Genomic DNA, 27,027 nt, shown 5'->3' with positions numbered 1-27,027 from the left:
GAAACTTCCTGTGTAATTTGGTGTTAAGTTATGGTGTATTGAGTGATTCACCATGGAAGAGCATGTTAACTTTTTGATTCGGTTATGATGATTTAGTGAGTGTTAAGTTAATTGGATGATGGATTTGTGTTTATCATTGAAATCAGCAAGTTTCTGTGGATTTTGGTGGTTAATTATGGTGAATTGAAGATTTCACCATTGAAGAACTTCAAAGAGTTATTTGGATAAACGTTATCAAGGGAGGGAAAACTGAAGTGAAAGATGTTGAATGATCGAGTTGTTCATGAAGATGTGTGACGAGGTTAAACGTAAAGATATGTTTTTCTTTACCGGTGATGACGGATAGTTGATGACTTGTTGCTGATTGTTGAAAGATTGAACCATATCATACGCCAATGGATGATCGGGATGATCTCCAAGAGTTGCTCACATTGAGGGGGTGATCTGATATGAGAAGCTACAAGTTGTTGGTTTGCTGAAAAGATTTAAAGATTGTTCGTCTACACAAGCCCGAAAATCATCAGTCAAGGGGGTGTCTGTTAGTGCACGGTTTTGTGACTGGTGATTTGCAGTTAAAGTATTCAAGATTAAATTATTCAATAGCTACGGAAAAGGGGGTGTCTGTTAGTGCACGAAATTGTTGTTCGTAGCATTCGAATAATGTATACATAGTCTAGATTGTTTGTTTATTGTAAAATGGTCATTCGCTATGGATTGTATAGCGAATGGGTCCATTCGTTAGTAATCTAGGCTAGTTAGTTAAGTTTATAAGCCCATTCGTTATGTAATTAACGAATTAAGGCTGGTTCGTTAAGTTATCATCATTCGTTATGGAATCAGAACGAATGGAGTCTAATTTAACGAATTAGACATAAGTTAACGAACTGGTGCTTTGGCCTATAAATAGGCATATCCATGCTCATTTGTAGGTGTACATATTTAGAGAGAGATCTAGATCTAAGTTAATACTCTCCATAACTTATTATGTAATTATTCACACTATTTATCAAAAAAAAAACTATGTATTTAAAGTATCTATATTATATTGTATAATCGATGTATCATAGCGGCTAGATCCGTAACGGGTTCTCACATATTGATTTGATCTCAAGTGGCTCGCGACCGGCTCAGCTCGTTTTCACCCATATTCATATTTCATTTATAACTTGCATATCCTAAACTTCCAATAGTTAAATACACAAAACACAAAGTCTTGTCCAAAGTCAATAAAGTAACTCCAAGTTAAAAATTGCAGAAGCCTGTGAATGGTGTATTGAATGTAAATTGATCTAATGTATATAATACGTAGTAAAACATTTGTATAGACATTCTAAATGATGATGCATGATAATCTCGTTACTAATATGTCTATAAAATTTGGTATACAATTGCAAAAAGTTGTAATAAGTACGTACCTTATATGGTTTACAAAGGCCTATGTTTACCACATTTCATTTTTTAACATGAAAAGCTTTTTTAGAATTTATATAAAATCAACTGTAGCTCGGATAAATGTGTATTATATATGGTTGAAAAGTTTTCCGAATCTACTATGTTTTACCTTTGATCATGTTAAAGTAATTCAGGTCGTAAGAGTGTCAAAATCCAATGTCAACAGGTGTTGCACAGAAAGTGCAGCACTAAAATTGGCCGTTGAGTACAACTACGGTGAAAGCCTTTGGAACGCGAGTTGTTTCGTGTTTATGGTTGAGCTTTGAGCCTTTGTTCCATTTTTGGAGGTATGCTTTGGGATGCATTGTGGTGTTCTTAATAGTTAATATATCCCGCTAATTAATGGCACAATTGAAATTAATATAGGGTCCTCACTTATCCATGACTATCTTTCGTGATTATAAATTGTAGGTAAAGCTAGTGTGGTTGTTTTATTAAATTGATCGAGTCAAGTGGACTAACAAGGCGGCCTTAGGTAAAGTTATGGTATGCGAGGCTGGAGATCAAGTCTTCGGAGGGGATCAACAAAGTTGCGAATTGTGATTTTTTTTTTTCATAAGTGGAGTTATGTCTATTTGGTCAAGTTTAAGATATAACATGCTATGACGTATATTTCGTAGTTGCTATAAGTAATTAGTGATGGGCCTCATGTGTTATCGAATCAGCCGCATTTTGTGAACTTTCGGTTATTAAACAGGTTTTGTTCTTTGTAAGGATTACCCTTTATACAAACGAGTCATGTTAAAATTTTCTAAAATATGTTATTAAGAGCTATGGCTAAACAACTATATTTCATTCAGCACAAGATAGTTAAGAGGGGTAAAATAGTTATTCTGCACATTAATTCAGATTTCTAGCTAAAAACACTTAATGATTCAGCATTTACTGGCTCAGACCCTTTTAATCATATTCAGACATTTTACTGATTCAATACTTACCAAACAGCCCCTTAGTCTAATGCAATCAATTTTCTTTTTAAAAAGAGCAATGATCGGATACTCAACTATTTTATATGCTCCAAATTCTTTTAAGCTGTAAACACATGCATATATTATTTTATATTTTTCAGCAGCGTATTCTTAAAACGAATCCCCACAATATATTCAAAGGTTCACACTTTCTACAAAAACTATTTTAAATACAGATTTTAAAAAAGCCAAACCCAAAGGTTGCCTACTTACTAAGTTAAACAAATATATTATATTTTGTTATTAAAGATATGAGTTCATAAATCATTAAATCGATCAAACTTATATGGATATCATAATAATTGCATATGTATAAAGTAGACAGAAGTGATGGACCAACTATTAAAGTTTTAGGGCAATTAATTAATGTTGTAATACTTGCCAAAAAAAGGAGATAACTTCAACAGGTCAGGTGCATGTAACACATTACACATTTTCTTGGGCATGTGGCCAAAAGAAGTTGCCCTCCATAATCAAAATAGAATTATGCACCCTTGAATATTGTAAAGTAAATGTTTAGAGATATTTTTGAAATCAAATGATTTCAATCAAGCCATTTTAAATAAGATCATCACATATGATGAAAGACACTGACTTCCCTTCTCTCACTTTCTCCGCTCAACATCTCCCATTCATGTAATTTGTTTCTTTCACCATCATACCACGACATGTAGAAAAAGCTAGATGATACACTGATATTTTTAAGTAATATAAGGTTTTGAAATACGACATCCGATCCTTCGCACAATCAATATTGTTTTGTTTTGGCCCCGATGGATAGTCTATCTAAGAACTCAAAAATTTGCTTTTGGTTATCCCGACGGAGACTTCCTATGAGGCAAGAGGTCACCCACCATGGTACTACTCTCACCTGAGCACGTTTAACTATACGTGAAATTTTCATATTATCCATAATCAACTAAACCTAAAATGCGTTGTGATTTAAGAGGTATAGTATTCCTCATAAACTAGGAATCTATAGTGTTCACGGTCGATATAGGACAGACCTTGTTACATGAAAAATAATGATTTTGAATCAATAATCAAAACTATCGCTATATGATTACGACATAGTTATGTTCGGTGGGATATTGCATCAAACAACAAATAAGCCACAAGATTACGTTAAATATCTATAGTTTAAGATTATTTGAATGCCATCACGATCATATAAAACTATGTGGTTAGAAAAGTATTAGCTCACATGCTCCACCTAATCTATACTATTAAATAATATAGAATATATTACTCAATGATGATAGCATGTTACAAATATATACTCCCTTCGTGTCAATTTATATGTCTTATTTTGACTTTTCAAGTCTTTCTTTTACAAATTTGACCGTAAATATTTTTTTGTGTCATATAATTCTTGATGAAAATTATATGAATGGATTGAGTTTTAAATGTATTTTACATTGATATAATTTTCATCAAGTATTATATGACACGAATAAAAATATTTACGGTCAAAGTTGCAAAAGAAAGACTTGAAAAGTCAAAATAGGACATTTAAATTGGGACGGATGAAGTATTTCTTTTACCACATGCTAATAATAATATAAAAAATATTCCTAAGTAGAATAAAATAACACATAAGTTCAATTCAAAGACATCGAAACCAGTTGGTTCAAAGGATTCTATCTGACATAAAACGACTTCCATATGTTGCTCAAAAAACGAGGGCTTTGTTTAGTGTGTTGGTTGCCTTATTAGACTTGATTACGTGTACGGTCTACTTTCAATTTGATCGGCTTTATCTTATTTCAAGTTGTTCTCTAAATTAAAACTAATTTGATCAATACCAGTGCTTTATAATTAGATTTAAGGTTGTTAAGACCAATTTCAAAAACCGAATGAAGTTATGTTTTAACTTTCAAAAACATATATATTATATTAAAAAATAAATATAGGTTAATAAATAAATTACATGTATTATTATTATAAAGATTAATAATTGAGATTTAAAAAAACGTATAAACTTTGAATTTTGGTTGAACCATAGATCCTCTTCACCAAGTCAACTGGTTTAACAAGCTGAAACGAGTCGGTCCAAAAACATTTCAACCAAACTAGTTGGGTGAAAGGTTTTCGACTTTTTCAAATTAGTTAATCTAGTTCCAAGAACGTTAATTGCTATTAAAAATAAACTAACATAAATAACGGGTTTTAATTAACCGTAACTTGCTATTCTGTTTTTCTAAACAGAAAATCCAATTCGGTCTGATCATAAACATTTTTAAATATAGTATATATAATACCAAATATTGAACACTCTTAACACAATATATTACAATATATCTAAACTTATGTTAAAGTAGAATAAAAACCCAAACATATTAAATAAATACAACCTTAGAAAAATATGTATGAAAACAAAATATATATTAAAAAAAAGAAACATTTTATTAATTTGTCAATTTCTTGAACCAAGAAAACTAAACCACTATGAAACAGCAACTGATCTAGGCGGCTTTGACTGCCGTAACGTTTTACTTGGACTCGGAAAATACCACCCTTTATGTTTCAAACTCGCCGGAGCTAAACCATTTCCGCCGCCAACTGCCACCGATCTTGACCGCATCATCACCGGATTATCTTCAACAGCAGTCACATCATAACCCTTATTTGATTCTTCATCAATTCCACTATCCACATGCACATCACACTTCTTACTCTTATTATTATTAATAGTAAACACTGACCAGAAGTTTATTTTACTCCTGCTAACTTTCGGCACCGGAGCTTTATTATTTTCGACGTGTTTTGATTTTGATCGGAGGAACGCGGGCGCCACTGATCGCGATTTACGTAAAACCGGATCGATATTTGATTCAGTAGCCGTCGCAGGCATGCGACGGCTACCGCCTCGGGAAAAGGAGAAGAGAGAGAAAGAGGAGGATGACGTGGCGGAAGAATCGATCAGAGGTGGACAACACTCGCACGGGAGAGCGTTGGCGCAGTTAGGGCAAAGTGTGACGAGGCGGTCCCGGAGGCACTTAGGGCATATTCCGTTATGACGTCGTCTCGATGGATGTTTGGGGCACTTCCAGACTTCTGATTCGTCCATGTAATGCGCCATAACTAAATGGTTATCGTTTGAAATTATATTACAAGTAGACTTGGAGAAAACGTTGTTATTAAAAAAAAAGTAGCTAGGTTTTGATGATAGAGAGAGAGGTGCTTAAAAGGAAAATGGAGGGAGAGTTAACTGTGGTTAGTTGGAACCATGGTTAGGTTTTTAGCGACAATTAGTGGACCAAAACAGCGTGTTAAATGACTTTGTGTAACTATTAAACTATTCGATTATCTTCTATACTCGGTAATAACTACTACTAGACTTATGCATGTTTATTATGTCATAAATGATACACGCTCTACCTTACTTTTGTTTTTAACTCTCATCATCATACACTGTTTACAAGTGAATTATTTGACTATTTTTTGTTTTTTAATTATTTCGGTGGCAACTTTTTAGATTTAAATAAATAAGCTTTATAGCAATTGTCAAAGCCCCAAAAACGACTTTTTAGTTTTCTAACTAAACTTGGTAAAATGAAGGGTATTGGTCTTTTAATGTATATAAAAGACTAATCAAATTGCAAACAATACTTAGGTTATATTAGTGCTCGATTCACACTGCATGTTGCACCGGAAACTTCACATATACACGGGCTAAGTTCAAATAAAAAAAATACAAGTTGATTAAAGTTTTCGTTATGTATGAATTCTGTGAGCAACGATTAAGCTAAACGTAAAAAGTACATCAATATAAAACAAGCCTACGAATTAGTAACTTAATTAAAGTTTACGAGAGTCGTTTAAATTGCACAAAGTTCGGGAATTTAGTTGAAACATTTCTAAACTTTCACAAATACTCAAGAAACGGAACCCAAGCAGATCCACTAACTTCCCACTAGACCAGTTGCACCTCTTGGTTTAATGCATGTTTTTGTGTACATGTATAAATCTTTTTTCAATTTTTTTTACATTATGATCTCTATATAAATGAAAATAGCAAAGTAGTGATTATATTGAAACATAAAGCAAGCGGACGCCAACCTGTGTCGCCGTCCCTTTCTGAATTGCAAAATCCAATATTCTCATGTATAAATGTCCAAATAATTAGAGAAACAAAAGGGTAACACTAGAGACACCCTTATATTCCCTGTATAAGGCTATACGGGTGTATAGGCCCCCGTATAACCTATGTATAGGGATGTGTGGTGTCCCCATAAAACTCTAAAAAAAAAGTAATTTGGTACCACGTGGTATCTATGGTTGTTTAGCCATTCGGGTCCACCAATGAGAACCAAAAACTATTCATCAAGGACATGTAAGGGGGAGGGGTGGTTCAAACCTCTTCACACACCACCTTCAATGATTGTGTGTCACATCACCAACCTCAAATTCATCACATGTAATGGATTTTTAGTAGGTGTGGTGTGATGGATTTTTGTTTTATTTAATAAGTACTATAAATAAATAAAAATAATACAGTATTACCAATATTACATTAAACAAAAAATAAAACAAGATTACATTAAATAAAGACAACAAAATTAAAAAAAACCGACAAAAAAAACCTACGGCCCTTCCCAACCCCACTCGTCGCATATCTCGCGTTTGCGTTGAGATCGATTTAAAGGGTTCCTCAAGATGTGCGTGCGGTTCATCTTCATCCAAATTTTGCACTTCGTGACGAAAATCACTTGCAAATTGATGTATAACATCGTTATCGTCTAGGGGATCGACGGACATTTGAGACGGTTGAGACGATCGAGACAGTTGAGACGGTTGAGATTGAAACATTTGAAAAACATTATTTGGATAATTTTGGGTAGAAAAATGTGGAATAAAAGGTTGGTTTTGATACGATTGGTTTTGGGAATTGGTTGTGGGAATTGGGACGGTTGAAAATGTTGTTGATAAGGTTGTTGTTGGGAAGGTTGGGTTGTGTCGGGTTCATCTTGTAACCGAAATCTCGTCGGTTCGCCTAGATTTTGTCGAATATTTGGTCGGGTTTGGGTTTTCTTTGAACCCGACCCACGTTTATAGAACCCTCCATTTGATATGTTAAATCGTGTGTGTAGTAGAAGACTTTGAGTTGGATTTGAGTTGATTTTGAGTTGGATTTGTGTATGTTTTAGTTATTTATATAGGTAAAATAATTTTTTTTTTATTTTAAACCCTCCCAACGGCTCCCTCCATCCCTAGCGGATACCTCCCCAACGGCTCCCTCCTCGATTTCCACCCCCTCACTTGCGTGATGGCTATCACGCACCCCCCCATCACGCGTGATGGGGGACTGACGGCGGTGTGCAATTCGCCATCACGTGTGATGCCAGCCTCCTCACGCACCAGCCCGCCTCCCTAATGGTATAAAGTATACTTTTATTTACATTGAATACATGTTGGTACATGTGTGTCAGTAGTTCATAGTCTAGCATTTGTAATCGAGTCTGTAATGCAATTATGTTTTGATTATGTTTATATTTGTAACACGCGAAGTTGTCAACAAGTTCGCTCTGGCGAACTTGTTGAATCAGCGAAGTTATTGACAACTTCGCCTATGGCGAAGTTGTCATGTTTATATACTGTTTCAGCCGAAACAGTTAGTGTTGGTCGTTTAGGGTTTTCGTTTCAGCTGTACACTTCGTGTGTTACGTGTCATTGTCTGTAATAGTGACCTCGGGTCACGTGTTTGTTATCAATATAACGTGTTTGGTTTATTGCTTGTGTGTTCGATCTCTACATACACTACACTCGTATCTACCTACGCAGGGATTCCGCACCTGCGTTGTTAGCGACATCCCGTGTACAATCCGTCCAGGAACCTTCAATTGGTATCAGAGCCATCGGCTCGATTGTGAGGTTCGGGATTTCACGCGGGTGTAGAAAACGTCTCGTTTGACCTATTCGCGGGACGTGTTTTTGTTGGGATTGTGTTTTGCTCGTGCTTGACAGTCATTTTCAAGCCATTGCATTGATCGGAAACTGCTGGATTGACGAAATCAGATCTGAACAGTTTCCTTGTTCATCGGGCGAAGTTACCGTTCTTCGGGCGAAGTTACCATTCTTTAGGCGAAGTTGCCGTCACTGGAATTAGGGTTTCGGCGAAGATATAAGGATTAGCGAAGTTAACCACAACTTCGCTTACCTCATAAGTTCGCCTTAGCGAAGTTATCCGCAACTTCGCTTTCCACCCAAGTTCGCTTACCTCATAAGTTCGCCTTAGCGAAGTTATCCGCAACTTCGCTTTCCACCCAAGTTCGCTTACCTCCTAAGTTCGCTCATTCTAAGCGAAGTTATTTTTAACTTCGCCAAGTCAAGCGAATTTAAGACCCAGCGAAGTTCTCTTTTCAGCGAAGTTAACTTTCAAGCGAAGTTATTCTTAACTTCGCCTACTGAGCTGTTTTAATATTTTTTTTATTTTTTCAGGTTTTTCAGGTTTTCGCAAGGATGTCGTCAATTAACATCTCCGATTTGGTCAAGATGGAAGTAGAAGCGGGGTCAGCCACTAAGGCCCCGAGGTTGATGAAAGGAACTGACTTCGTGGCATGGAAGGACAGATTCATCCAATACATTAAATACCAGGATGCCAAAATGTGGGTGTGCATCCAGGATGGATATATCCCTCCAACTATGCAATACGAAGGCCGTGACGTGGTTAAGAAGTACAGCAAAATGGAGGACGAAGAAAAGAAAATGTATGAGGCTGAGAGCAAGGCCCATGCAGCTATAACAATGGCACTTCCTCAAGAGGTTCTCCACACTTTCAGAAAGTACACTTCTGCGAGAGAGCTTTGGGATGCTCTTGAAAATAGATTCGAGGGGAATGTGGGTATCCGTGCATCAAAGATCAAACTCTTAAAGACCCAGTTCTCCGTCTTCAAATTTTTGAAGAACGAATCACTGGATGATATTATCACCAGATACTATCATCTAATGACAGAGCTTAGCAATTATTCGATTGCCTATCGAGAAGAAGAGATTGTTGAAAAGCTTCTCGATGCTCTCCCACCGAAGTGGGAAATGTACACCGTTCTTATGAGGGAAGACAGAGACTTTCCAAATTATGATCTGGAAACAGCAGTAAACAAGCTCAGAACTTATGAGCTTAATATGGTTCGAAAAGAAACACCAACAGATCAGATACAAGACCCTGGTATGTATGGTGCAAAGGTTAACTCAGGCTCAAGTTCGAGGCCTGAATCTGCTGCTTTTTACTCGAAAGGGGAGTCAGGTCCTGACTCTTCTCATGAAGGAAACGTTTCTGTGAACATGAACGGTGATGTCTGTTTCGTTGCTGGAGGATCAAGTACTTCAAAGCCTCAAGCATCCTCAAGTGGTTTTTCTGCAAATGCCTCAAGCAATAATTATTCCAAGATGCCTATGAGTGTAAAATCTGCTGAAGAGCAGTTTGCAGTCTATGCATCATTTATTGCTTCCTACGAAAACTACATCCAGGGGAAGATTGTGGACCCTGCTGTTCTGGATGAGGATTACGACCAGATCGATGCTGATGATCTGGAGGAGATGGATTTGCAATGGCAAATGGCAATGATTGTGAGGCGAGTAAAACGGTTTATGAATAAAACTGGGAGAAAGTTTGTTGGTGGTAGGCCTGGATTCGACAAATCTAAGGTAAGGTGCTATAATTGTCAGCAATACGGGCACTTTGCCAAAGAATGCAGAAATGAAAGAGTTGAACGTGGACAAGGTCGGCCTACACAACACTCTAGAGTTAATAGAGAGATTAATGCCATGTTGACCAGAGAGGTAGGTGAATACAACTGGAACCTGCATTCAAATGAATCTGGTGAGCAAGCGAACATGGCTGAGGCTGAAGTTAAAGAATGTGAGAAGGTTGATGGAAATGAGAAAGCTACTGAAGAAGAAACAGCTTTCATGGCAGATGACAAGGACACTCGCTCCGAGGTAAGTACTAAGAATATTTGTACTAGTTGTGAGAATTTGTCTGAGCAACTCACTACGATAACTGATCAGTACGTCCGTTTAGATGCTGATTTTAAAACTATTAAAGAAGATCACCATTTTACTAAATCAAGAGAAAACAGTTATAAAGTTAAAATAAAAGCATGTGAAAAAGACATTCAAAGCTTAAAAACTAAACTTGCTGAGAAAATTGAAATAATTGATCTTAGTTATGAAGTTTTAGAAGAAAAAACTAAATTGATTGCTGATCGGGATAAACAGATTGCTGACCACCAGGTGAAGGTGGTGGAACTGAACCGCAAACTTGAGCAGTTCAGGAATTCCTCGGCCATCCTTGATCACCTCGTGAGTGATCAAGGTACCTCTGCAAAGAGGGGAGGAATCGGATATCACGAAGTTCCACCACCCTTTAACCACAACTATACCTATAATCCGAGTGTTCAGAAATCTGTTGATTTCGAGGTTACTCAGACAACTCCAATCAAGATTACAAGGGTAGAACCAAGTGTTAGCTGTGGCGAAACGAGTTCGCTTGTTTCTGGTGTGAATATTTCTGTTTCGAGTCCAGTTCCATCGGATTCGGATAAGTTGTCCGAATCTGGTCAGACAAAAGAGAAAGTATGGTTACCCAACGGTGGAGATAAAATTGAAATTTCTAAAAAGAGTTCTCCACTCAATCCGTACGTCCCACCTTATGTGAGACATACGGATGGTAACACTGCCTCTACATCCAAACCAACATTTGACAAGAAAATGGAGAGTCGGTGTTGCTTTAGATGTAACAAATTAGGGCATTTAATTGCAGACTGCCCTCTGAAACCGAGATTTAGAGGTGTGAGGCCAAATACAACTGAGGATAAGCGTCATTTTGTTACTGCTAAAAATGAAAACTTTTCAAAGTGCAAAAATGTAACTAATTCAAGTTTTTATAAAAACAAACCTCAGTTTTTCAACCAAACCACAAGATATAATACTTTTAACTCTCATAGGTTTGGAAGGCATTACACTCAATCTGCAGGGAGATTCCCTAACAGGACTTACAGAAATTATCCTGATGCTAACTTGAGAAAGCCAGGGTACGGGACGTATCGATCCAAGACCAATTGGTCTTGGGTCCCAAGATTCTAACTCTTTGTTTTATTGTGCAGGAACAGTTGAACAGGGCTGCCAACAATCTTTGGATTGTAGATAGCGGCTGTTCCCGGCACATGACAGGCAACAAACACTTGTTGCAAGACTTAAAACCTGTTCAGGGAGCAAGAGTTAGTTTTGCTGGTGAGAGCGGAGGAAGGATTACCGGTAGAGGAACTGTGTCGAATGGGAGAATGACACTTGAGAATGTAAACTTTGTGGAGGAGTTAAAGCACAATCTGCTGAGTGTGTCGCAGATTTGTGATAAAGATTACACTGTCCATTTCACGAAGAATGAAGCGATCGTATTGAAGCCTGGTTTTCAAATACCAGACGAATGGATAGTAATGAAAGCTCCACGTGAAACGAATACATATGTGATGGATATGAGGTCTACTGAAGTGGCCACTGGAGAATCCTGTTTAATGACAAAAGCAAGCGAATCAGAATCAGAATTATGGCACAGGAGAATGGGACATATTCATCTTCGGAAGATGAACTTCATTGTCAAGAATGGGCTTGTGATGGGCGTTCCCTTAAAAAGTTTTAACTTTGAAGACAAATGTATAGCATGCAAGAAGGGAAAGCAACACAAGAAATCCCATCTCACCAAGAAGATTAATTCTATTGCCGGTACTCTAGAACTACTTCATATGGATCTCTTCGGTCCAGTGAATGTAAAAAGTCTAGGTGGTACTTCTTACTGCTTGGTGATAACTGATGACTACTCGCGATACTCGTGGGTATATTTTCTGAAAACAAAAGACGAGACAACTCAGATGGTGAAGAATCTAATTACAAAAGTTGAGAACGTCATGAGTAAATCAGTTAAATACATCAGAAGCGACAATGGGACAGAGTTCAAGAACTTTGAAATGGAAATCTTCTGTCTTCAGAAGGGAATTGAACATCAATACAGCGCTCCGTATACTCCACAACAGAATGGAGTGGCTGAAAGGAAGAACCGAACGTTAATTGAAGGAGCCAGAACTATGCTGGCAGACTCGAAGCTTCCTGTGATGTTCTGGGCTGAAGCAGTTGCTATAGCCTGCTATGTTCTGAATAGGGTGTTAACCGTTAAGAGACTTGGAAAAACTTGTTACGAGCTTATGCACGGAAGGAAGCCCAACTTGTGCGGTCTTGAACCATTTGGGTCTCCTTGTTCGATTTTGAAGACTAATTCGAAATTTGGTGAAGTAGCCGATGAGGGAATCCTAGTCGGTTATGTTGTTGGGACTCCCAACAGACGGGTCTTCAATACGTCGACTTGCAAGGTGGAGGTGGTTTGTAACACCGACATTACTAGTTACCAACCGCCAAAACCAAGCAATGGACCTGCTGAGCTTTTCGACTATGTTAAACTTTTTAAGTCGTTTAACGTACCTGATTTGGAAATTTCTGAAGAAGACGAAAGAGCTGTGACGAAGATGATACTTGATGAGGAAGAGAATCTATTGCAACATCAGATGTTTGAGAAATCTCAACCTTCCACATCAAACCCTATCGATACCCCTGCGGCCTCAACTGAAGAAGAGTTTATTAATCCTTTTCACTCTCAGCCAGAAACAACCATAGATGAGATCTCTTCAAATTTGGAAGATAATTTGCATGTCGGTGCTGTTCCGACCACGAGAATTCACAAAGATCACCCATTGGAGAATATTATAGGTGATGTGTCCTCCAGTGTTCAAACCAGAAGTAGCTTGAATGAGCACACATGTGTTTATACAAGCATTAAAGAAACGGGTATAATGAACGAATGTTTGTACTCCTGCTTTATAAGCCAAATTGAACCAAAGAACTATCAAATGGCTTTAAAGGACAGCTCGTGGGTCGAAGCCATGCAAGAAGAGTTGGCTCAGTTCAAGAAAATGGAAGTTTGGACTTTGGTTGAAAAACCAAAGAATGTGCATGCTATATGCACAAAATGGGTGTTCAAGTGTAAGAGAGATGATAAGGGGATTATCGTAAGAAATAAGGCGAGGCTGGTTGTTAAAGGTTTTAATCAGCAAGAGGGTATTGATTACAATGAGGTGTTCGCCCCTGTCGCCCGGTTAGAAGCGATTCGATTGTTTTTGGCGTTTGCTGCATTTAAAAAGATGAAGGTATTTCAGTTGGATGTGAAGAGCGCGTTTCTAAACGGGAAAGTTGATGAGGTTGTGTATGTTGAGCAACCTCCGGGTTTTCCTGACCCAGACTTTCCTGATCACGTATACAGGTTGAGCAAGGCGTTATATGGGTTACATCAGGCACCTCGTGCCTGGTATTCAACGTTATCAGACTACTTGCTGGAAAATGGTTTTGAAAGGGGATTGATTGACAGTACGTTGTTTGTGAAGAGAGAAGGATGTGACTTCCTACTGGTTCAAGTCTACGTGGATGATATCATTTTTGCTGCATCAAGAGTATCCATGTGTCAGGATTTTGAGGCTGTCATGAAGAAACGATTCGAGATGAGTGCTATGGGTGAACTAACTTTCTTTCTAGGATTGCAGGTTGATCAGAAGAAGGACGGGATGTTCATTCATCAAACGAAGTACGTTCATGATGTGCTGAAAAGATTCAAGATGGAGGAGAGTTCTCCATATGATACTCCAATATGCGTCAATCACAAATTGGGTGCTGAATCAGATGGTGACGCAGATGTGGACCCAACTCTGTATCGGGCGATAATAGGTTCTTTAATGTATTTAACTGCTTCTAGGCCTGATATAATGTTTGCTGTTTTTCTTTGTGCTCGTTTTCAGGCAAACCCAAAGGAATCTCACATGAAAGGTGTGAAGAGGATTTTGCGGTATCTCAGAGGCAAGCCGAAACTAGGGTTGTGGTACCCAAAGGGAGGAGACGTTGAACTGGTGGCATATACAGATTCTGATTATGGGGGATGCAATCAGAGTCGGAAGTCAACAACAGGAGGCTGTCAGTTTCTTGGAGGAAGATTAGTTTCCTGGCAGTGCAAGAAACAGACATCAGTTGCAATTTCAACATGCGAAGCTGAATACATGGCAGCATCCAACTGCTGCTCTCAGGTTTTGTGGATTCAGCAACAATTACGCGACTATGGTCTGAATTTCTTACTCACTCCTATTTTAATTGATAACACTGCCGCCATCTCAGTAATTAACAATCCCGTGAAGCACAGTAAAACTAAGTATATTGACATTCGTCATCACTTCATACGGGATTGTGCTGAGAAGAAACTGATCAAGATCGAAAAAGTTGATACACTTGAAAATTTTGCTGACTTATTTACAAAAGCGTTTGATAAATCCAGATTTCAAAACCTAATTGAGCTGAACGGGATGATCAATCCCGAGTAACCATGCCTTTGTGTTTATTTAAAAAAAAAAAAAAAAAATCTGTGTCATTATTGCTTAAAATTAGCCGGTTACCTCAGTTTGATGGACATATCCTCGGATATGTTTTGGTCCTCGTTTCGACTTAGAGAATGAGGTTAGCCATTAACCGGAAGACTGAAAGTGACCGGGGCAGTTATGACGTGTGTTCTTCAGTTGCTGAAAATTAGTCGGTCATTCTTAGTAAGAAGGACCATACTTGTATGTGGTCGGTCCAGTTGATCCATTGGATCTTCAGGATTGTCGTTTACCTGAAGACTTTGACGTGATCGGGGCGATGGAAATCAAAAATTTTATTGGGAAATGAAATTACTTTTCAAGTCTAATACTTCGTAAGAAGTTCTTTGCTGTGTTTAACAGAAAATTGATCCAACCTTGGAAAATGATATATATACTGATTGTGTGTGCTTAACTAGTGAAGTTATTAGGCTTAAAAGGCTTTAGAACAGTCATTGTATGTCATGGTAATTTTTATGGTGCGTAAAAGTGTATGTGATACTAACTTAAACTACTCGAATTTACGTGGAAACTCCTTAAGAGTTTTGTATGTCTTCATACATATCTTTTCGAAGGATAGGCAGAAAAGCAACTACCCAGTCATACACGAGCCCGTGAGTGTTCTGATTCCCGTAAAGAAAGCATTTCAAGACACTGCAGTGATCCAGATTCGGGACTTGCAGTGGTTTAGTACTCCGAAGTCTATAAGTATGTATGGTAAAAAAAAAAAAAAATGTGTATATTTTCAGTACTTATGAGTCATAGTCACAATCAAGACTTCTCAATTCTGGAGTGAGAAAAAAACGGGAAGCAGACAACGAGTATCTACAAGTTAATCAGACACTATGGGTCGAAGTCAATTCGGGGTGACTTGGGTATAGCCAAATACGCTTTGAGAATAGATAGAAGGCTTCATTATCTTTGAGTTGTTGCCTACTTAAAATTTTGAGCTCAACTGAACCTTAATCCGTATCACAGAAACGATGAAAACCATTTAAGTTATTTACATGCCTACAACCTGTTTCTCTATGTCATAATACAGCTAAACACGGATCCAAGTGACAGTCACGTAGTTAGTATGATTCCTGTTAGGATCTTTTCTAAAAACGTAGTGGTCCCTGACTAGACTGAAATTTGATCCCTTATTTCGTTAAATTTTTATAAGTTTTTCTATTTTTGCAGTTATATTATTTTATAACTGGTTACTTGGACATGATCCTTTTTGTTTAACTCTTTTTGGAAGCTTCTAATGTTAAGTGCAAGATTCTTCAAACTTAAAGGGTAGATTTTGAACTTACGGGCGAAGTTGTTGAATTCGGCGAAGTTGTGCTTAACTTCGCCAAGGCGAAGTTAAGCGTAACTTCGCCTGAACAAACTCTGCCCTATATAAAGACTTTGAAACAGTAACAGTTCATTATTCTCAACTTATTCCGGCGAATTTACAAATATTTCCGGCGAACTTGATTTCCTTTTCGATTTCGATCTTTGTTTCCAGTTTCTTGTGTTCATTGACGGTATGTGTTGTCAATATCATTCCCAAACATACTCGTTCATTATAGTTTTACCCGGTTCGAGACCTCGGGTCGTCGAACATTCAAAACCTAGTTTTTCAACCGTGTATTACGTGTTCATGGACGACCTTTTCGTCTCAAAACCATTAATATAAGCTGTTCTTTACTCCTGGATCGTCAAATCGTTGCGAAAACATCGGATCTATGCCCTTTGAATCTGAACAGTCGCCGTTTCAGATTCAGGCGAAGTTAAGGTTTAGGCGAAGTTATCCACAACTTCGCCAGGAGATTAATTTCGCCTGTGGCGAAGTTATCCGTAACTTCGCCTTGAACTCAAGTTCGCCTGAGGCGATGTTGTGCTAAGGCGAAGTTATCATCAACTTCGCCTACACCAATTCACTTAACAGTTTTTAAACGAACTTACAGATGAAGCGAAGTTGTTCCCAACTTCGCCTCACCTTTAAGTTCGCCTGTACAGGTTTAATCACAACTTCGCACGTGGTACAAAGCGAACTTGTGAGTTGCTTAACTGTTCTCTAACTTGTTTTGTTTTGTGCAGATATGGCTGCTGTTGGAGGTGCTGGTGGAGACGACGGTGATGATCAAAGACAATTCTTTCCAGCCCATAACCAGTACATCACTTTAGATCCAGACGCACGAGGCGTAGAAGACTACAGGGAGATTATCACGTTTCTCCAGCGATCAAGAGTCTTTCATGCGATCACAAATACACTGCCCATTTCTCTGCCTAACATTGAAGACTTTTGGCAGACAGTGTACTATGATTGCAGGCCTGAGCCTCCGGTGATGCGAGCAACCGTAAATGGTCATGACATACAGTTTTCTTCGGAAGATATACGGTTGGCTTTGCGGTTTGGGAAAGAAACAAGAGATGACCCAACGGAGTTCGTAGCTCCTTTTCGTGATGGAGCGTTTTTGAGGATGGGTTATTCGGGTCCACTGGGGGACTCGCAGAGGAGGAAAGGGTTTTTGCTGGATCAATGGCGCTTCCTGATGCATGTATTGATTGTATGCATGTCCGGCAGGAAGGCAGGAACAGATGGGATGGGCGCGACGATGCAGTCAGCCATGATAGCGCTGACTTACAACCGCCGATATTCTTTTAGTCAGCTGATATTCTACGAGATCGATCGTCAGAGAAGGGCTGTGGCGCGCGAGCGATTCACTATGTATCCTCGTTTCTTACAGATGATTTTGAATCATCTCGCTCCGTCGCTACCGCAGAGACGCCCGATTAGATACGTCGAATGTGTGACGAAACGTATCTTTGCTCAGTGCCGCACTTCGAGCACTCGTAGCAAGCCTGAGCTGCGTCCCAGGCATACTCCATTATTAAGGTATCTCATCAATCCGGAGTATGTTCCTGCAGGAGGGGACGAGTTCAGAGACCCGCAACCACATCAGGCGGCAGCACCACATGCTGTATCAGCTGCGCCTGTTGTATCTACTGTTGCCTCTGCTGCTGTGCCAACTGCGGTATCTCCTGCTGTGTCTACTGCTGAAGACGTTGATCTTGATGCTGCCTTTGGCGGACATGGTTTGTTTGATATGGATGTCTCGGGTCCTCAGTTTATGGATGTTACTAGAGCAGTTACTTCGGTAGCTGACTCCGATCTAGACGAAACGTTTGCTGAAGCGAGACGACTTAGGTGTCTCGGGAGAGAACTACGGGAAAGAGGCCGAGAACTGTAGACGAGGATGAGGACGAAGTTGATGAAGAGGAGGCAGTGCAGATTGTGCTCAGACGTTCACGAAGAGAACGGACAGGTATGGGTATCCGGAGCTGGAGAATCTTCGAGGCTGGTACGTTTTGCTCCACCTGCCTTGTCTGGTATGTCTCTTATTCCTTCCACAGCACAGGTTACTGCTGTCGAGACGTCGGCCCCAGCAATTGTGTCTCTACCACCCCAACCGCTTAATCCACCGGTGGTAGTTGCACGATTTGTTGAGTCGACCATCACTACTACTGCAGGGTTACCAAGTGTACCACCTGCGGTCACTTCTGCTGCTGATGTCCCGCCAACTCCAACGCCTACTTCAGATTCCGAGAGGATTACATCACTAGAGCGGATTGTTGCTGATCAGTTAAAGACCATTCAAAGCCTAGTGGAATCCAATCAACTACAAGCAGCACTCCTGGTTGAACACGGTAAAGTTATAGATGCCTTCAAGGCATTCTTGGCATCTCAGGGGGAGAAGACTTGTAGGGGAGATGAGTTGAGGACGAAACGGAGAGAAGATCATGACGATGATCCCAATGCACCGGAAGGTGCAGGTGGTGAGCTGCCAAGAACCTCTCAGGCTCTTGGGGCTTCCACAGCTGAGGGGGAGTCTACAAATGCAGCTGGTGACGACGTGGTAGCGGTTGATGATGATGCTGATGTTGAAGATGTTATCGACGCATTGAAAGAGTTGGATGAGGAGGATGATGAGTTTATGATTGAAGATGATGTGCTGCCAGTTGATGAGATCGAGAGGATTGGAGAGCAGATTACGGTTGAAAACGTGTTAGAGGAAGGGGAGATTGTTGATGACTCCGTGGAACACGAGATTCCGGAGGTTGAGAGACCAGAGTTGGGTGATGAGAACGCGGAGGAAGATGCTGAGTGGGAGGAACAACCGAAATGGAAGGAGGGTTGTGCCCACTGGTTCGTAAAGACGAAGAAGCCGGCGGTCCCTAAGATGTTCAGAAAAAGTTACAATATTAAGGGATACGCGGAAGCCAAGAAAGGTATTATCTGCTGGTTATACGACGAGCAGCTGCGGCTCTTCGTGATCAAGAGATACGATGGCATTCAGTACTTCCAGAGAAAGTTGAGATCTCTAAACACACTGCCAGAATGTGAAGTAAAAGATTTAGCCAGACTGGGATTGATAAACAGAAGTGAAGACAACATGGCTAGAATCATCGGGAAGATCGTGTGGAAAGAGTGCGTTAAAGAGAAAAAGTTTGAGCTACTGAAACCACAAAAGGGGAAACTTGTCGAAGACAAGGATAGAGGTCTGAGAGTTGATGGAAAACCTTGGATGGTTATGAAATATAAACCGATCCGGTGCCTTAAAGAAGTACCGATGAAGCTCATGCCCAAGGACGTGCTCAAAGACCTGAAATGGTGGTTCGTGGATTGTGAGACAGCGGAGGCGGTAATGGAAGATGAGGATGAACAAGAAGTACTTCGGGTTTACGACCCGATGCATCTTGTTAATCTATCGCAGGCTGATCTGAAAGTGCTCAACGAGAAGAAGATCTTCTACATTCCTGCTTGGAAGGATCAAGCTAGGAAATATCAACGGGTGGTGTCGGTATGTGTTAGAGAAGGGGCGCATGCGTAGAGATGCAAGATTACAAGACTCAAGATTTGAAGATCAAGATATGAAGCTACTGCCAAGGGGGAGTCTGTTGGTACATGTGTGTTAGTAGTTCATAGTCTAGCATTTGTAATCGAGTCTGTAATGCAATTATGTTTGATTATGTTTATATTTGTAACACGCGAAGTTGTCAACAAGTTCGCTCTGGCGAACTTGTTGAATCAGCGAAGTTATTGACAACTTCGCCTATGGCGAAGTTGTCATGTTTATATACTGTTTCAGCCGAAACAGTTAGTGTTGGTCGTTTAGGGTTTTCGTTTCAGCTGTACACTTCGTGTGTTACGTGTCATTGTCTGTAATAGTGACCTCGGGTCACGTGTTTGTTATCAATATAACGTGTTTGGTTTATTGCTTGTGTGTTCGATCTCTACATACACTACACTCGTATCTACCTACGCAGGGATTCCGCACCTGCGTTGTTAGCGACATCCCGTGTACGATCCGTCCAGGAACCTTCAATACATACCTGAACTGAATTGTTAAAACTTAAAAGTTTAAAGCTTATTAAGCTAACGAGAAAACGTTTATATTGGGCAACTTTAAAATTTTCAACGGTTGCCTTTCATCTCTAGGGGGGGTGGTTCAAATCTCCCCACACACCACCTCCAATGGTTGTGTGTCATATCACAAACCCCAAATCCATTACATGTGATGGATTTTTAGTAGGGGTGGTGGCGTGGTGTGATGGATTTTTGTTTTTTTTAATAACTACTAAAATAAATAAAAATAAAACAATATTACTAATATTACATTAAATAAAAAATAAAACAAGATTACATTAAATAAAGACAACAAAATTAAAAAAACAGACAAAAAAAACTACGACCCTTCCCAACCCCACTTGTCGCATATCTCGCGTTTGCGTTGAAGAAGGATCGATTTAAAGGGTTCTTCAAGATGTTCGTGCGGTTGTAGGAGGAAAGTTAGATCGACGTTTTTTTGGTTTTCATTAAAATGGTTGATATACGTCTTCTCACGTTTCATTTTTAAAATATGAGCCTGTTTCTTTCGCTCCTTCGTCTCGGCCATTTCCGCCATCTTATCCGACTTGTATTCGGCGAAGTTTTCCGCCACCGCTCCATTCCAAGTCTTGACGATTCCCCACTTTTCTTGCGATTCGGCCGTATGGGTGTGGGTGTGTCTTCGTCGGGATCGTCTCCGGATTGCTCGTTCAAGTTCATGCTCGGCGTGTTGCATGACAAGCCGCCGGTAGACGTTGTGTAGTCCCCGGACTCGGAAGTTTTTGTTCTTTTTAAAGAATATCCATTCTTCCATGGAGCCGTTGGTCCAAGCAAATCGACCAAGGGAATCGGTTCCCACTTCGCGTGACGTCTCGCAACCTCCCATGCTTCCAAGTGGGAAAATCCCTACATTTGTAAAGTTCGACATAATCGGTCAAAGCGTCCTTTATGATAGTCGCCTCGCTCGCTCCGCTTTGTGGAGTTCGGGACAACAAAACATTTAGAATATATATATATGTATGTATGTATGTATGTATCAAATTGTAAAAATAAAGCAATAGCTTATAAAATAAATAAACTAAAATAGTTACCAATTGTACGTAACAAGCATTAAATTTTGACATTTTTCGATTCAAATCTCCCCACTTGCCAATCATTTGATCCTTGTTTTGTTCGGTTGCGCCGAGAAGTTTTGAGAAATGTTCTTTAATACGTTTCCATAACGCTTCTTTTTTTGTTGGTTTGAGTATTTTTTTGATTCTGAGCAATGTAAATAAGCCTTGATCAAAGCGACCTCCTCATCGGGCAACCAACGCCTAACACTTTTTTGATGTGTCTCCTCATCCGCGGGTTCATCTTCATCCAAATTTTGCACTTCGTGACAAAAAACACTTGAAAATTGATGTATAATATCGTTATCGTCTAGGGGATCAACGGACAATTGAGACGGTTGAGATTGAAACATTTGAAAAGCATTATTTGGATAATTTTGGGTAGAAAAAGGGGGAATAAAAGGTTGGTTTTGATACGACTGGTTTTGGGACGGTTGATAATAAAATTGTTGTTGGGAAGGTTGTTGGTTTTTGGACGGTTGAAAATGTTGTGGATAAGGTTGTTGTTGGGAAGGTTGTCGTTGGAATGGTTGGGTTGTGTTGGGTTCGTCTTGTAACCGAAATCTCGTCGATTCGCCTAGATTTTGGCGAACCTTTGGTCGGGTTTGGGTTTTCTTTGAACCCGACCCACGTTACTTAGAACCCTCCATTTGATATGTTAAAATGGTGTGTGTAGTAGAAGATTTTGAGTTGGATTTGAGTTGGATTTGTGTATGTTTTGAAGATATGTTTTAGTTATTTATATAGGTAAAATAATTTTTTTTATTTTAAACCCTCCCAACGCCTCCCTCCATCCCCAACGGATACCTCCCCAACGGCTCCCTCCTCGATTTCCACCCCTAACTTGCGTGATGGCTATCACGCACCCCCCCATCACGCGTGATGGGGGACCAGCGGCGGTGTGCAATTCGCCATCACGCGTGATGCCAGCCTCCTCACGCACTAACCCGCCTCCCCTAAGACGGGGGGGCATAACTTGCATTTAGTTATTTTTGAACAAGTTTCTCAAAATTTTTTACAGTCCCAACTTATAATAGAAAGAACAAATTTTAATAACGTGTCTATTTAATCACTAAGAAACAGGCTATGCATTATTTAAAATTGCATACAACACTGGCTCATTGGAGGGCCGATGTTCTTATTTTTGTGTGGTTTATTTAAATTACTAACAGACCATTGATCTTCTTTTTTATTTTATTATTAGTATTTTTTTTGCTATAAATAGGAATTGAACCTAAGATTTTTTTTTTCTTAAAAAAAGAGAAGAAAAACTCAATTTAAATAGCATAGGGGTTAACAAGAAATTATGCATGTCTTTGTTATGTATTTGTATTTAGGGTAGTTACTAGCTAGTTTAGTTGTTGAATTATATAATAAAACTGGCGGTTAAAAAAACAAGAAACTACGCATGTTGTCATTAAGTTCTTCGCATAATTAAAACTCCAAAGAAATATAAAGCATCGTAATCTAACTAATGTTGTGGTATGGGGCCAGGTCTCATATTTCCATATCAATCACTCTAATATAAGATATTTCATTTAAACATGTCCCTCGTTCTTTCTTAATCAATATGGTATTTGAGAAAGAAACAACGGATTCCAAGTTTTGACACTATATTCAATATAACCACTAAACGACATTATGATGTAGTTATGGAGTTTAGTTTTAGATTAGCTAGTAGTAGATGACACAGTGCGTTGCACCATGGGTGTCTCACGTACGTTTTTTTTCAGGGGTTGCAAATGTAGATAAAAGTAAGCAAATTACGATGGTTGACGATACATTCTATAAAGCTAAAGTATATGGACTATACAGTATCTTTGTTAAAGTTGAAGGACAATAATGTAAATTAGTTTAAAGTTTAGGGGTGTTTTTTCTTAAATATTAAATTTTAATAAAGTAAAACGTTCTAAGTTTATGGAATCTAGGATCTTTATTAGAGTTATGACAATGGTGTAAATTAGTTTAAAGTTTACAACTGTTTTTTGAACATTTTTAATTTAAGAACACCCTTAGTGGCATGATATGGCCAGCGTTTTCAAAACGCCGGTGACACACCGCATCCCCCCCTCGACGTCTTGGGTATTTTTTCCGACGTTTTCTCTATAACGCGAGAAATGGCTCAAAATTCAAAAAAGTATCCGTTGAGAGGGGGTATCCGTTGGTTTTTTTTTTTAAAAGAAACTTTTCAAAGTAATAACCAAACTATACTAGATATAAAACACACCAAAACCTCATTTTTTACACAATTTTCCCATAAACACACGCAAAAACCAAAATGTTTCCGTTTAACAACAACCAAAATGTTATCGGTTTCGGTCAATTTGCCCGTCAAGGCAACGCAAGCAACCGAACCCATCCACCACCCCGATGCCAACGTCCCCGTCCCTCAATCCCCGTATCCGTTCGAAGCGCATACGGCTGCGTACATGCAATATCTTAGTTTGGGAGCCCCTTTACCAAATACGGTGCCCGGTTTCCAACACCCAACCACAAACATTTTTGTCGGTTCGGGTTCCCAACCACAACCCGACGACAAGTTTGTTCCGGAGACACAAATAAACCCTAAGCCACAACCCGTCCCGGAAACTCGCGGCGGTTCGAGCCAACGCGGTCTTTCGAGAAAACACGAAAAGAAGCCCGCCGGCGAAGTTCGGGCTAAAAAGAACACCATACCGTGGAGTATCGACGAGTGCGAACTATGTGCTCATGCTTGGTGCGCGATATCGGAAGATCCCGAGTGCGGTAAGTTTTTAAAAAATATATACATTTTTTAAATTTCTTAGAAAAATATTGAACTTGTAATGTTTTTATTTTTTTAGCGAACTATCAAAACGCGGGCTTATTTTGGCACTAAATCAAAGAGTTCCACGAACTTGGCAGGGACTCGCGTCGAGAAAAAGATTCGATGCAGTCGAAATGGAACGACGTCAACACCAAATGAACGGGTTACCATACGGTTCACTCTCGGATGATTTGAATGCGGAGTAGCGGTGTCTCCGACGCGGAAATAATGGAAAACGCGTTGATAGAGTATCAACATAAGGTCAAGGGGACTTTCCAATACTTTGGCATTTGGAAACAACACCTGAGGTTTCACCCGAAATGGGGCCCGGTTATGGAGGCCAATACCGAAGATGGTCCGCCTAAAAAAAGGTCTAAAACATCGTCTTCGGTTGATACGGACACGCCCCGTTCCGACGCTCGAAACTTCAACCTAAACAATAATGAAGCCGGGAATCCTTATGTTGATATTTATGAGATGCCTTGACTGGGGGTAGAAGAAGCAGGGGAAAGAGAAAGAGGGAAGGGGCAGCATCGTCGTCGGAAACAGGTTCGAATGTCGAAATGGAAAGTCATTTTAAAGAAATGAACATTCGACTCAAAGATATACAAGAACTTGGAGCTAAACGTCTTCAAGTAAATTTGGACGTCGTTGAAGTACTTAAAAGGAATGAATTGGAAAACGACATCGAGGTTCTAACAAAGGAGTTATCCGAAGAAGACCCGAGAGTCCAATCTCTAAAAGCAATTCGGCAAAAGAAAATTTTTGAAAAATACAACATGTAGTCTTATTAATTTAGTTTTTATTGTATTTTTTAATTTAATGTATTTGTTTTTATTTTAATTTAGTTTTTGTTTGTGAGTTTAATGTAGTTTTTTTAATTTTAATGTAGTTTTTTTACTTTTATATCTATTATTTAAATGCATTATTATTTAAAAATAAGAAACAAAAACAATTAATGGTGACTGGGCGTCACGTGTCGCATAATGCATGTGTAACATCCCCAAAATTTCGATCCAAATTTAACAACTTAGGAAAGTTGAGGGATCAAAAATAATATATAAACAAGTCATGAGAAAATATTAAATAAGGAAATATAAGAAAAATAAGGAAATAAAAATATTTCCTAAGTTAAGTATTCTTACATGAAGAAAACTCCATCTCATATGGAAAGATGTAAGAAAGTGGAAGCCTTACGTTTGGGTAAAAATAAGAGAAATGGAATCCATCCCACATGTAAAGTGGTAAAAAAATAGAAGCTCTTTATAAGGAAGAGATTTTCATAGTAATATTCTTTTATAAATATCATGCACCAAGTGATCCTAGCGGAGGGTGCGTAGCACCCGACGCGTACGCGCACGAGCTCGGGCTCGGGCGAGGACGAGGACGACGGCGACGGCGAAGGGCGTTGGGCGCAATTTGGCGCTTTGATGGCGAACTTCGCACGCTCTCATCGCTGTGAGCCGCTTTAAGAGCCGCCTTAGTATTTTTGGACAACAAGATTTAGACCCGGACATGACAAGTTTCTAAAGTTAAGGGACTGAAAATGAAAAATAATTTCCAGAGTCCCATCGCGCTACGCGATGAGTCTAAGGAGACGGCCATCGCGTACCGCGATGGGCCGTGATGGCGCATCACCCACGTGTCACACTCTGGTGACACGTGGCAGTCGGCCATGACACGTGGCGACACGTGGCAGACGTGTCAGGCCACGTGGCATGATCTCAGAAAGGTACCCGTCGCGATACGCGACGGTGTTGAAAATGGGGCCCATCGCGTATCACGATGGGATCCAAAATCAGCTATAAAAGGGGAGGCTCACGACATTTCTCACACACACTCCCACACTCTCTCTCTAGAAAACTACTCTCTACCTCGGTTTGCGTGCCGAACACCGTTTTGCGTGCCACCGACCCGACAATCATTACCTCGTAATCCGTGCCAAATACCCGGTATTTCCTCGAAGTGCGTGCCATCCAAAAGTAACCCGACATTCCGCCTCGAAGTACGTGCACGACTCGGCACACGTGAAAACCACCTCGATCTACGTGCCAAGAAAGGTGGATCAAGAACGCCTCGATAAACGTGCATATAGAGTAGAAGTGTTGCCCGTATAAACTTAGGAATATCTAACTCCGAATACCCGTGCGAGGTAAGGGATTCTGCCTAAGCTATTATTATATTATTATAAATGGCTTAGACCATAGTCGAGGGTATAGCCCGAACCTTGATTACGATTAAGAATAATATACCTTTTCTTAAGCAATGGTTATAGTTAAAATAATATTTCTTTAATATTAAGAAATATAATTTTCAAAGAGTACAGTTAAATAATGTTTCTTCTTGAAGAAGAAACTCAGTATAGACGTTTTCTTCCTGAAGAAGAAACGTAACATATAATTGATAAAATAAAGAAGAGGACTAAAGGTCCAAATGTTTTATATAAACAAATGATTTTATCAAGGTTGAAGTTATACCAAAATATACTAAAGGTCTAAAGCTAGATCGATGATCTAGTTATTTATACAAATGTTATTCTCGTACTATAGGTCCGAGATAACAAAACAAGAAGGAGAGAACAGAAAACAGGAATCAGTATAAAGTAACTCGTTAATATATGGACTACCAAGAGAAATAAGAGACATGGTACGATCCAATATGCCCGAAACAGTTGATTCGGCTATGGAATTGGCCGGATACTTAATCAACAGTATGATAAAGAATCAAGAAGAAGAAAAGATGAAAGATAAAGAAAATGAGAAATCAAAAGACTCCGGAAAGTTAGAAAAAGAAGAAATCACTCCCAAGTTAGCATGTAAGACTTGTGGAAAGAAACATACTGAAAAGTGTCGACTAGAAAATACAAACAATTGTGCATACTGTAAGAGAGCAGGACACACAATAG

General features: G+C 39.4%; 1 protein-coding gene across 1 annotated transcript; it reads right to left on the bottom strand.

Annotated features, from left to right (window-relative positions):
• Positions 1-4,866: 4,866 nt before the first annotated feature.
• Positions 4,867-5,502, bottom strand: LOC143590360 (uncharacterized). Its single transcript, XM_077070862.1, has one exon. It carries the CDS (start codon positions 5,500-5,502, stop codon positions 4,867-4,869), a length of 636 nt encoding a protein of 211 aa, XP_076926977.1.
• Positions 5,503-27,027: the final 21,525 nt, after the last annotated feature.

Source organism: Bidens hawaiensis, unplaced genomic scaffold, assembly GCF_021521415.1.
Source record: "Bidens hawaiensis isolate Kalapana, Puna unplaced genomic scaffold, B.hawaiensis_p1.1 tig00038499_1, whole genome shotgun sequence".
Lineage (NCBI taxonomy): Eukaryota > Viridiplantae > Streptophyta > Magnoliopsida > Asterales > Asteraceae > Bidens > Bidens hawaiensis.
This window is presented reverse-complemented; position numbering and strand designations above follow the sequence as displayed.

Excerpts from the sequence above, each read along its gene's own strand:
- LOC143590360 (XM_077070862.1), bottom strand. The coding sequence starts at position 5,502 with ATGGCGCATTACATGGACGAATCAGAAGTCTGGAAGTGCCCCAAACAT.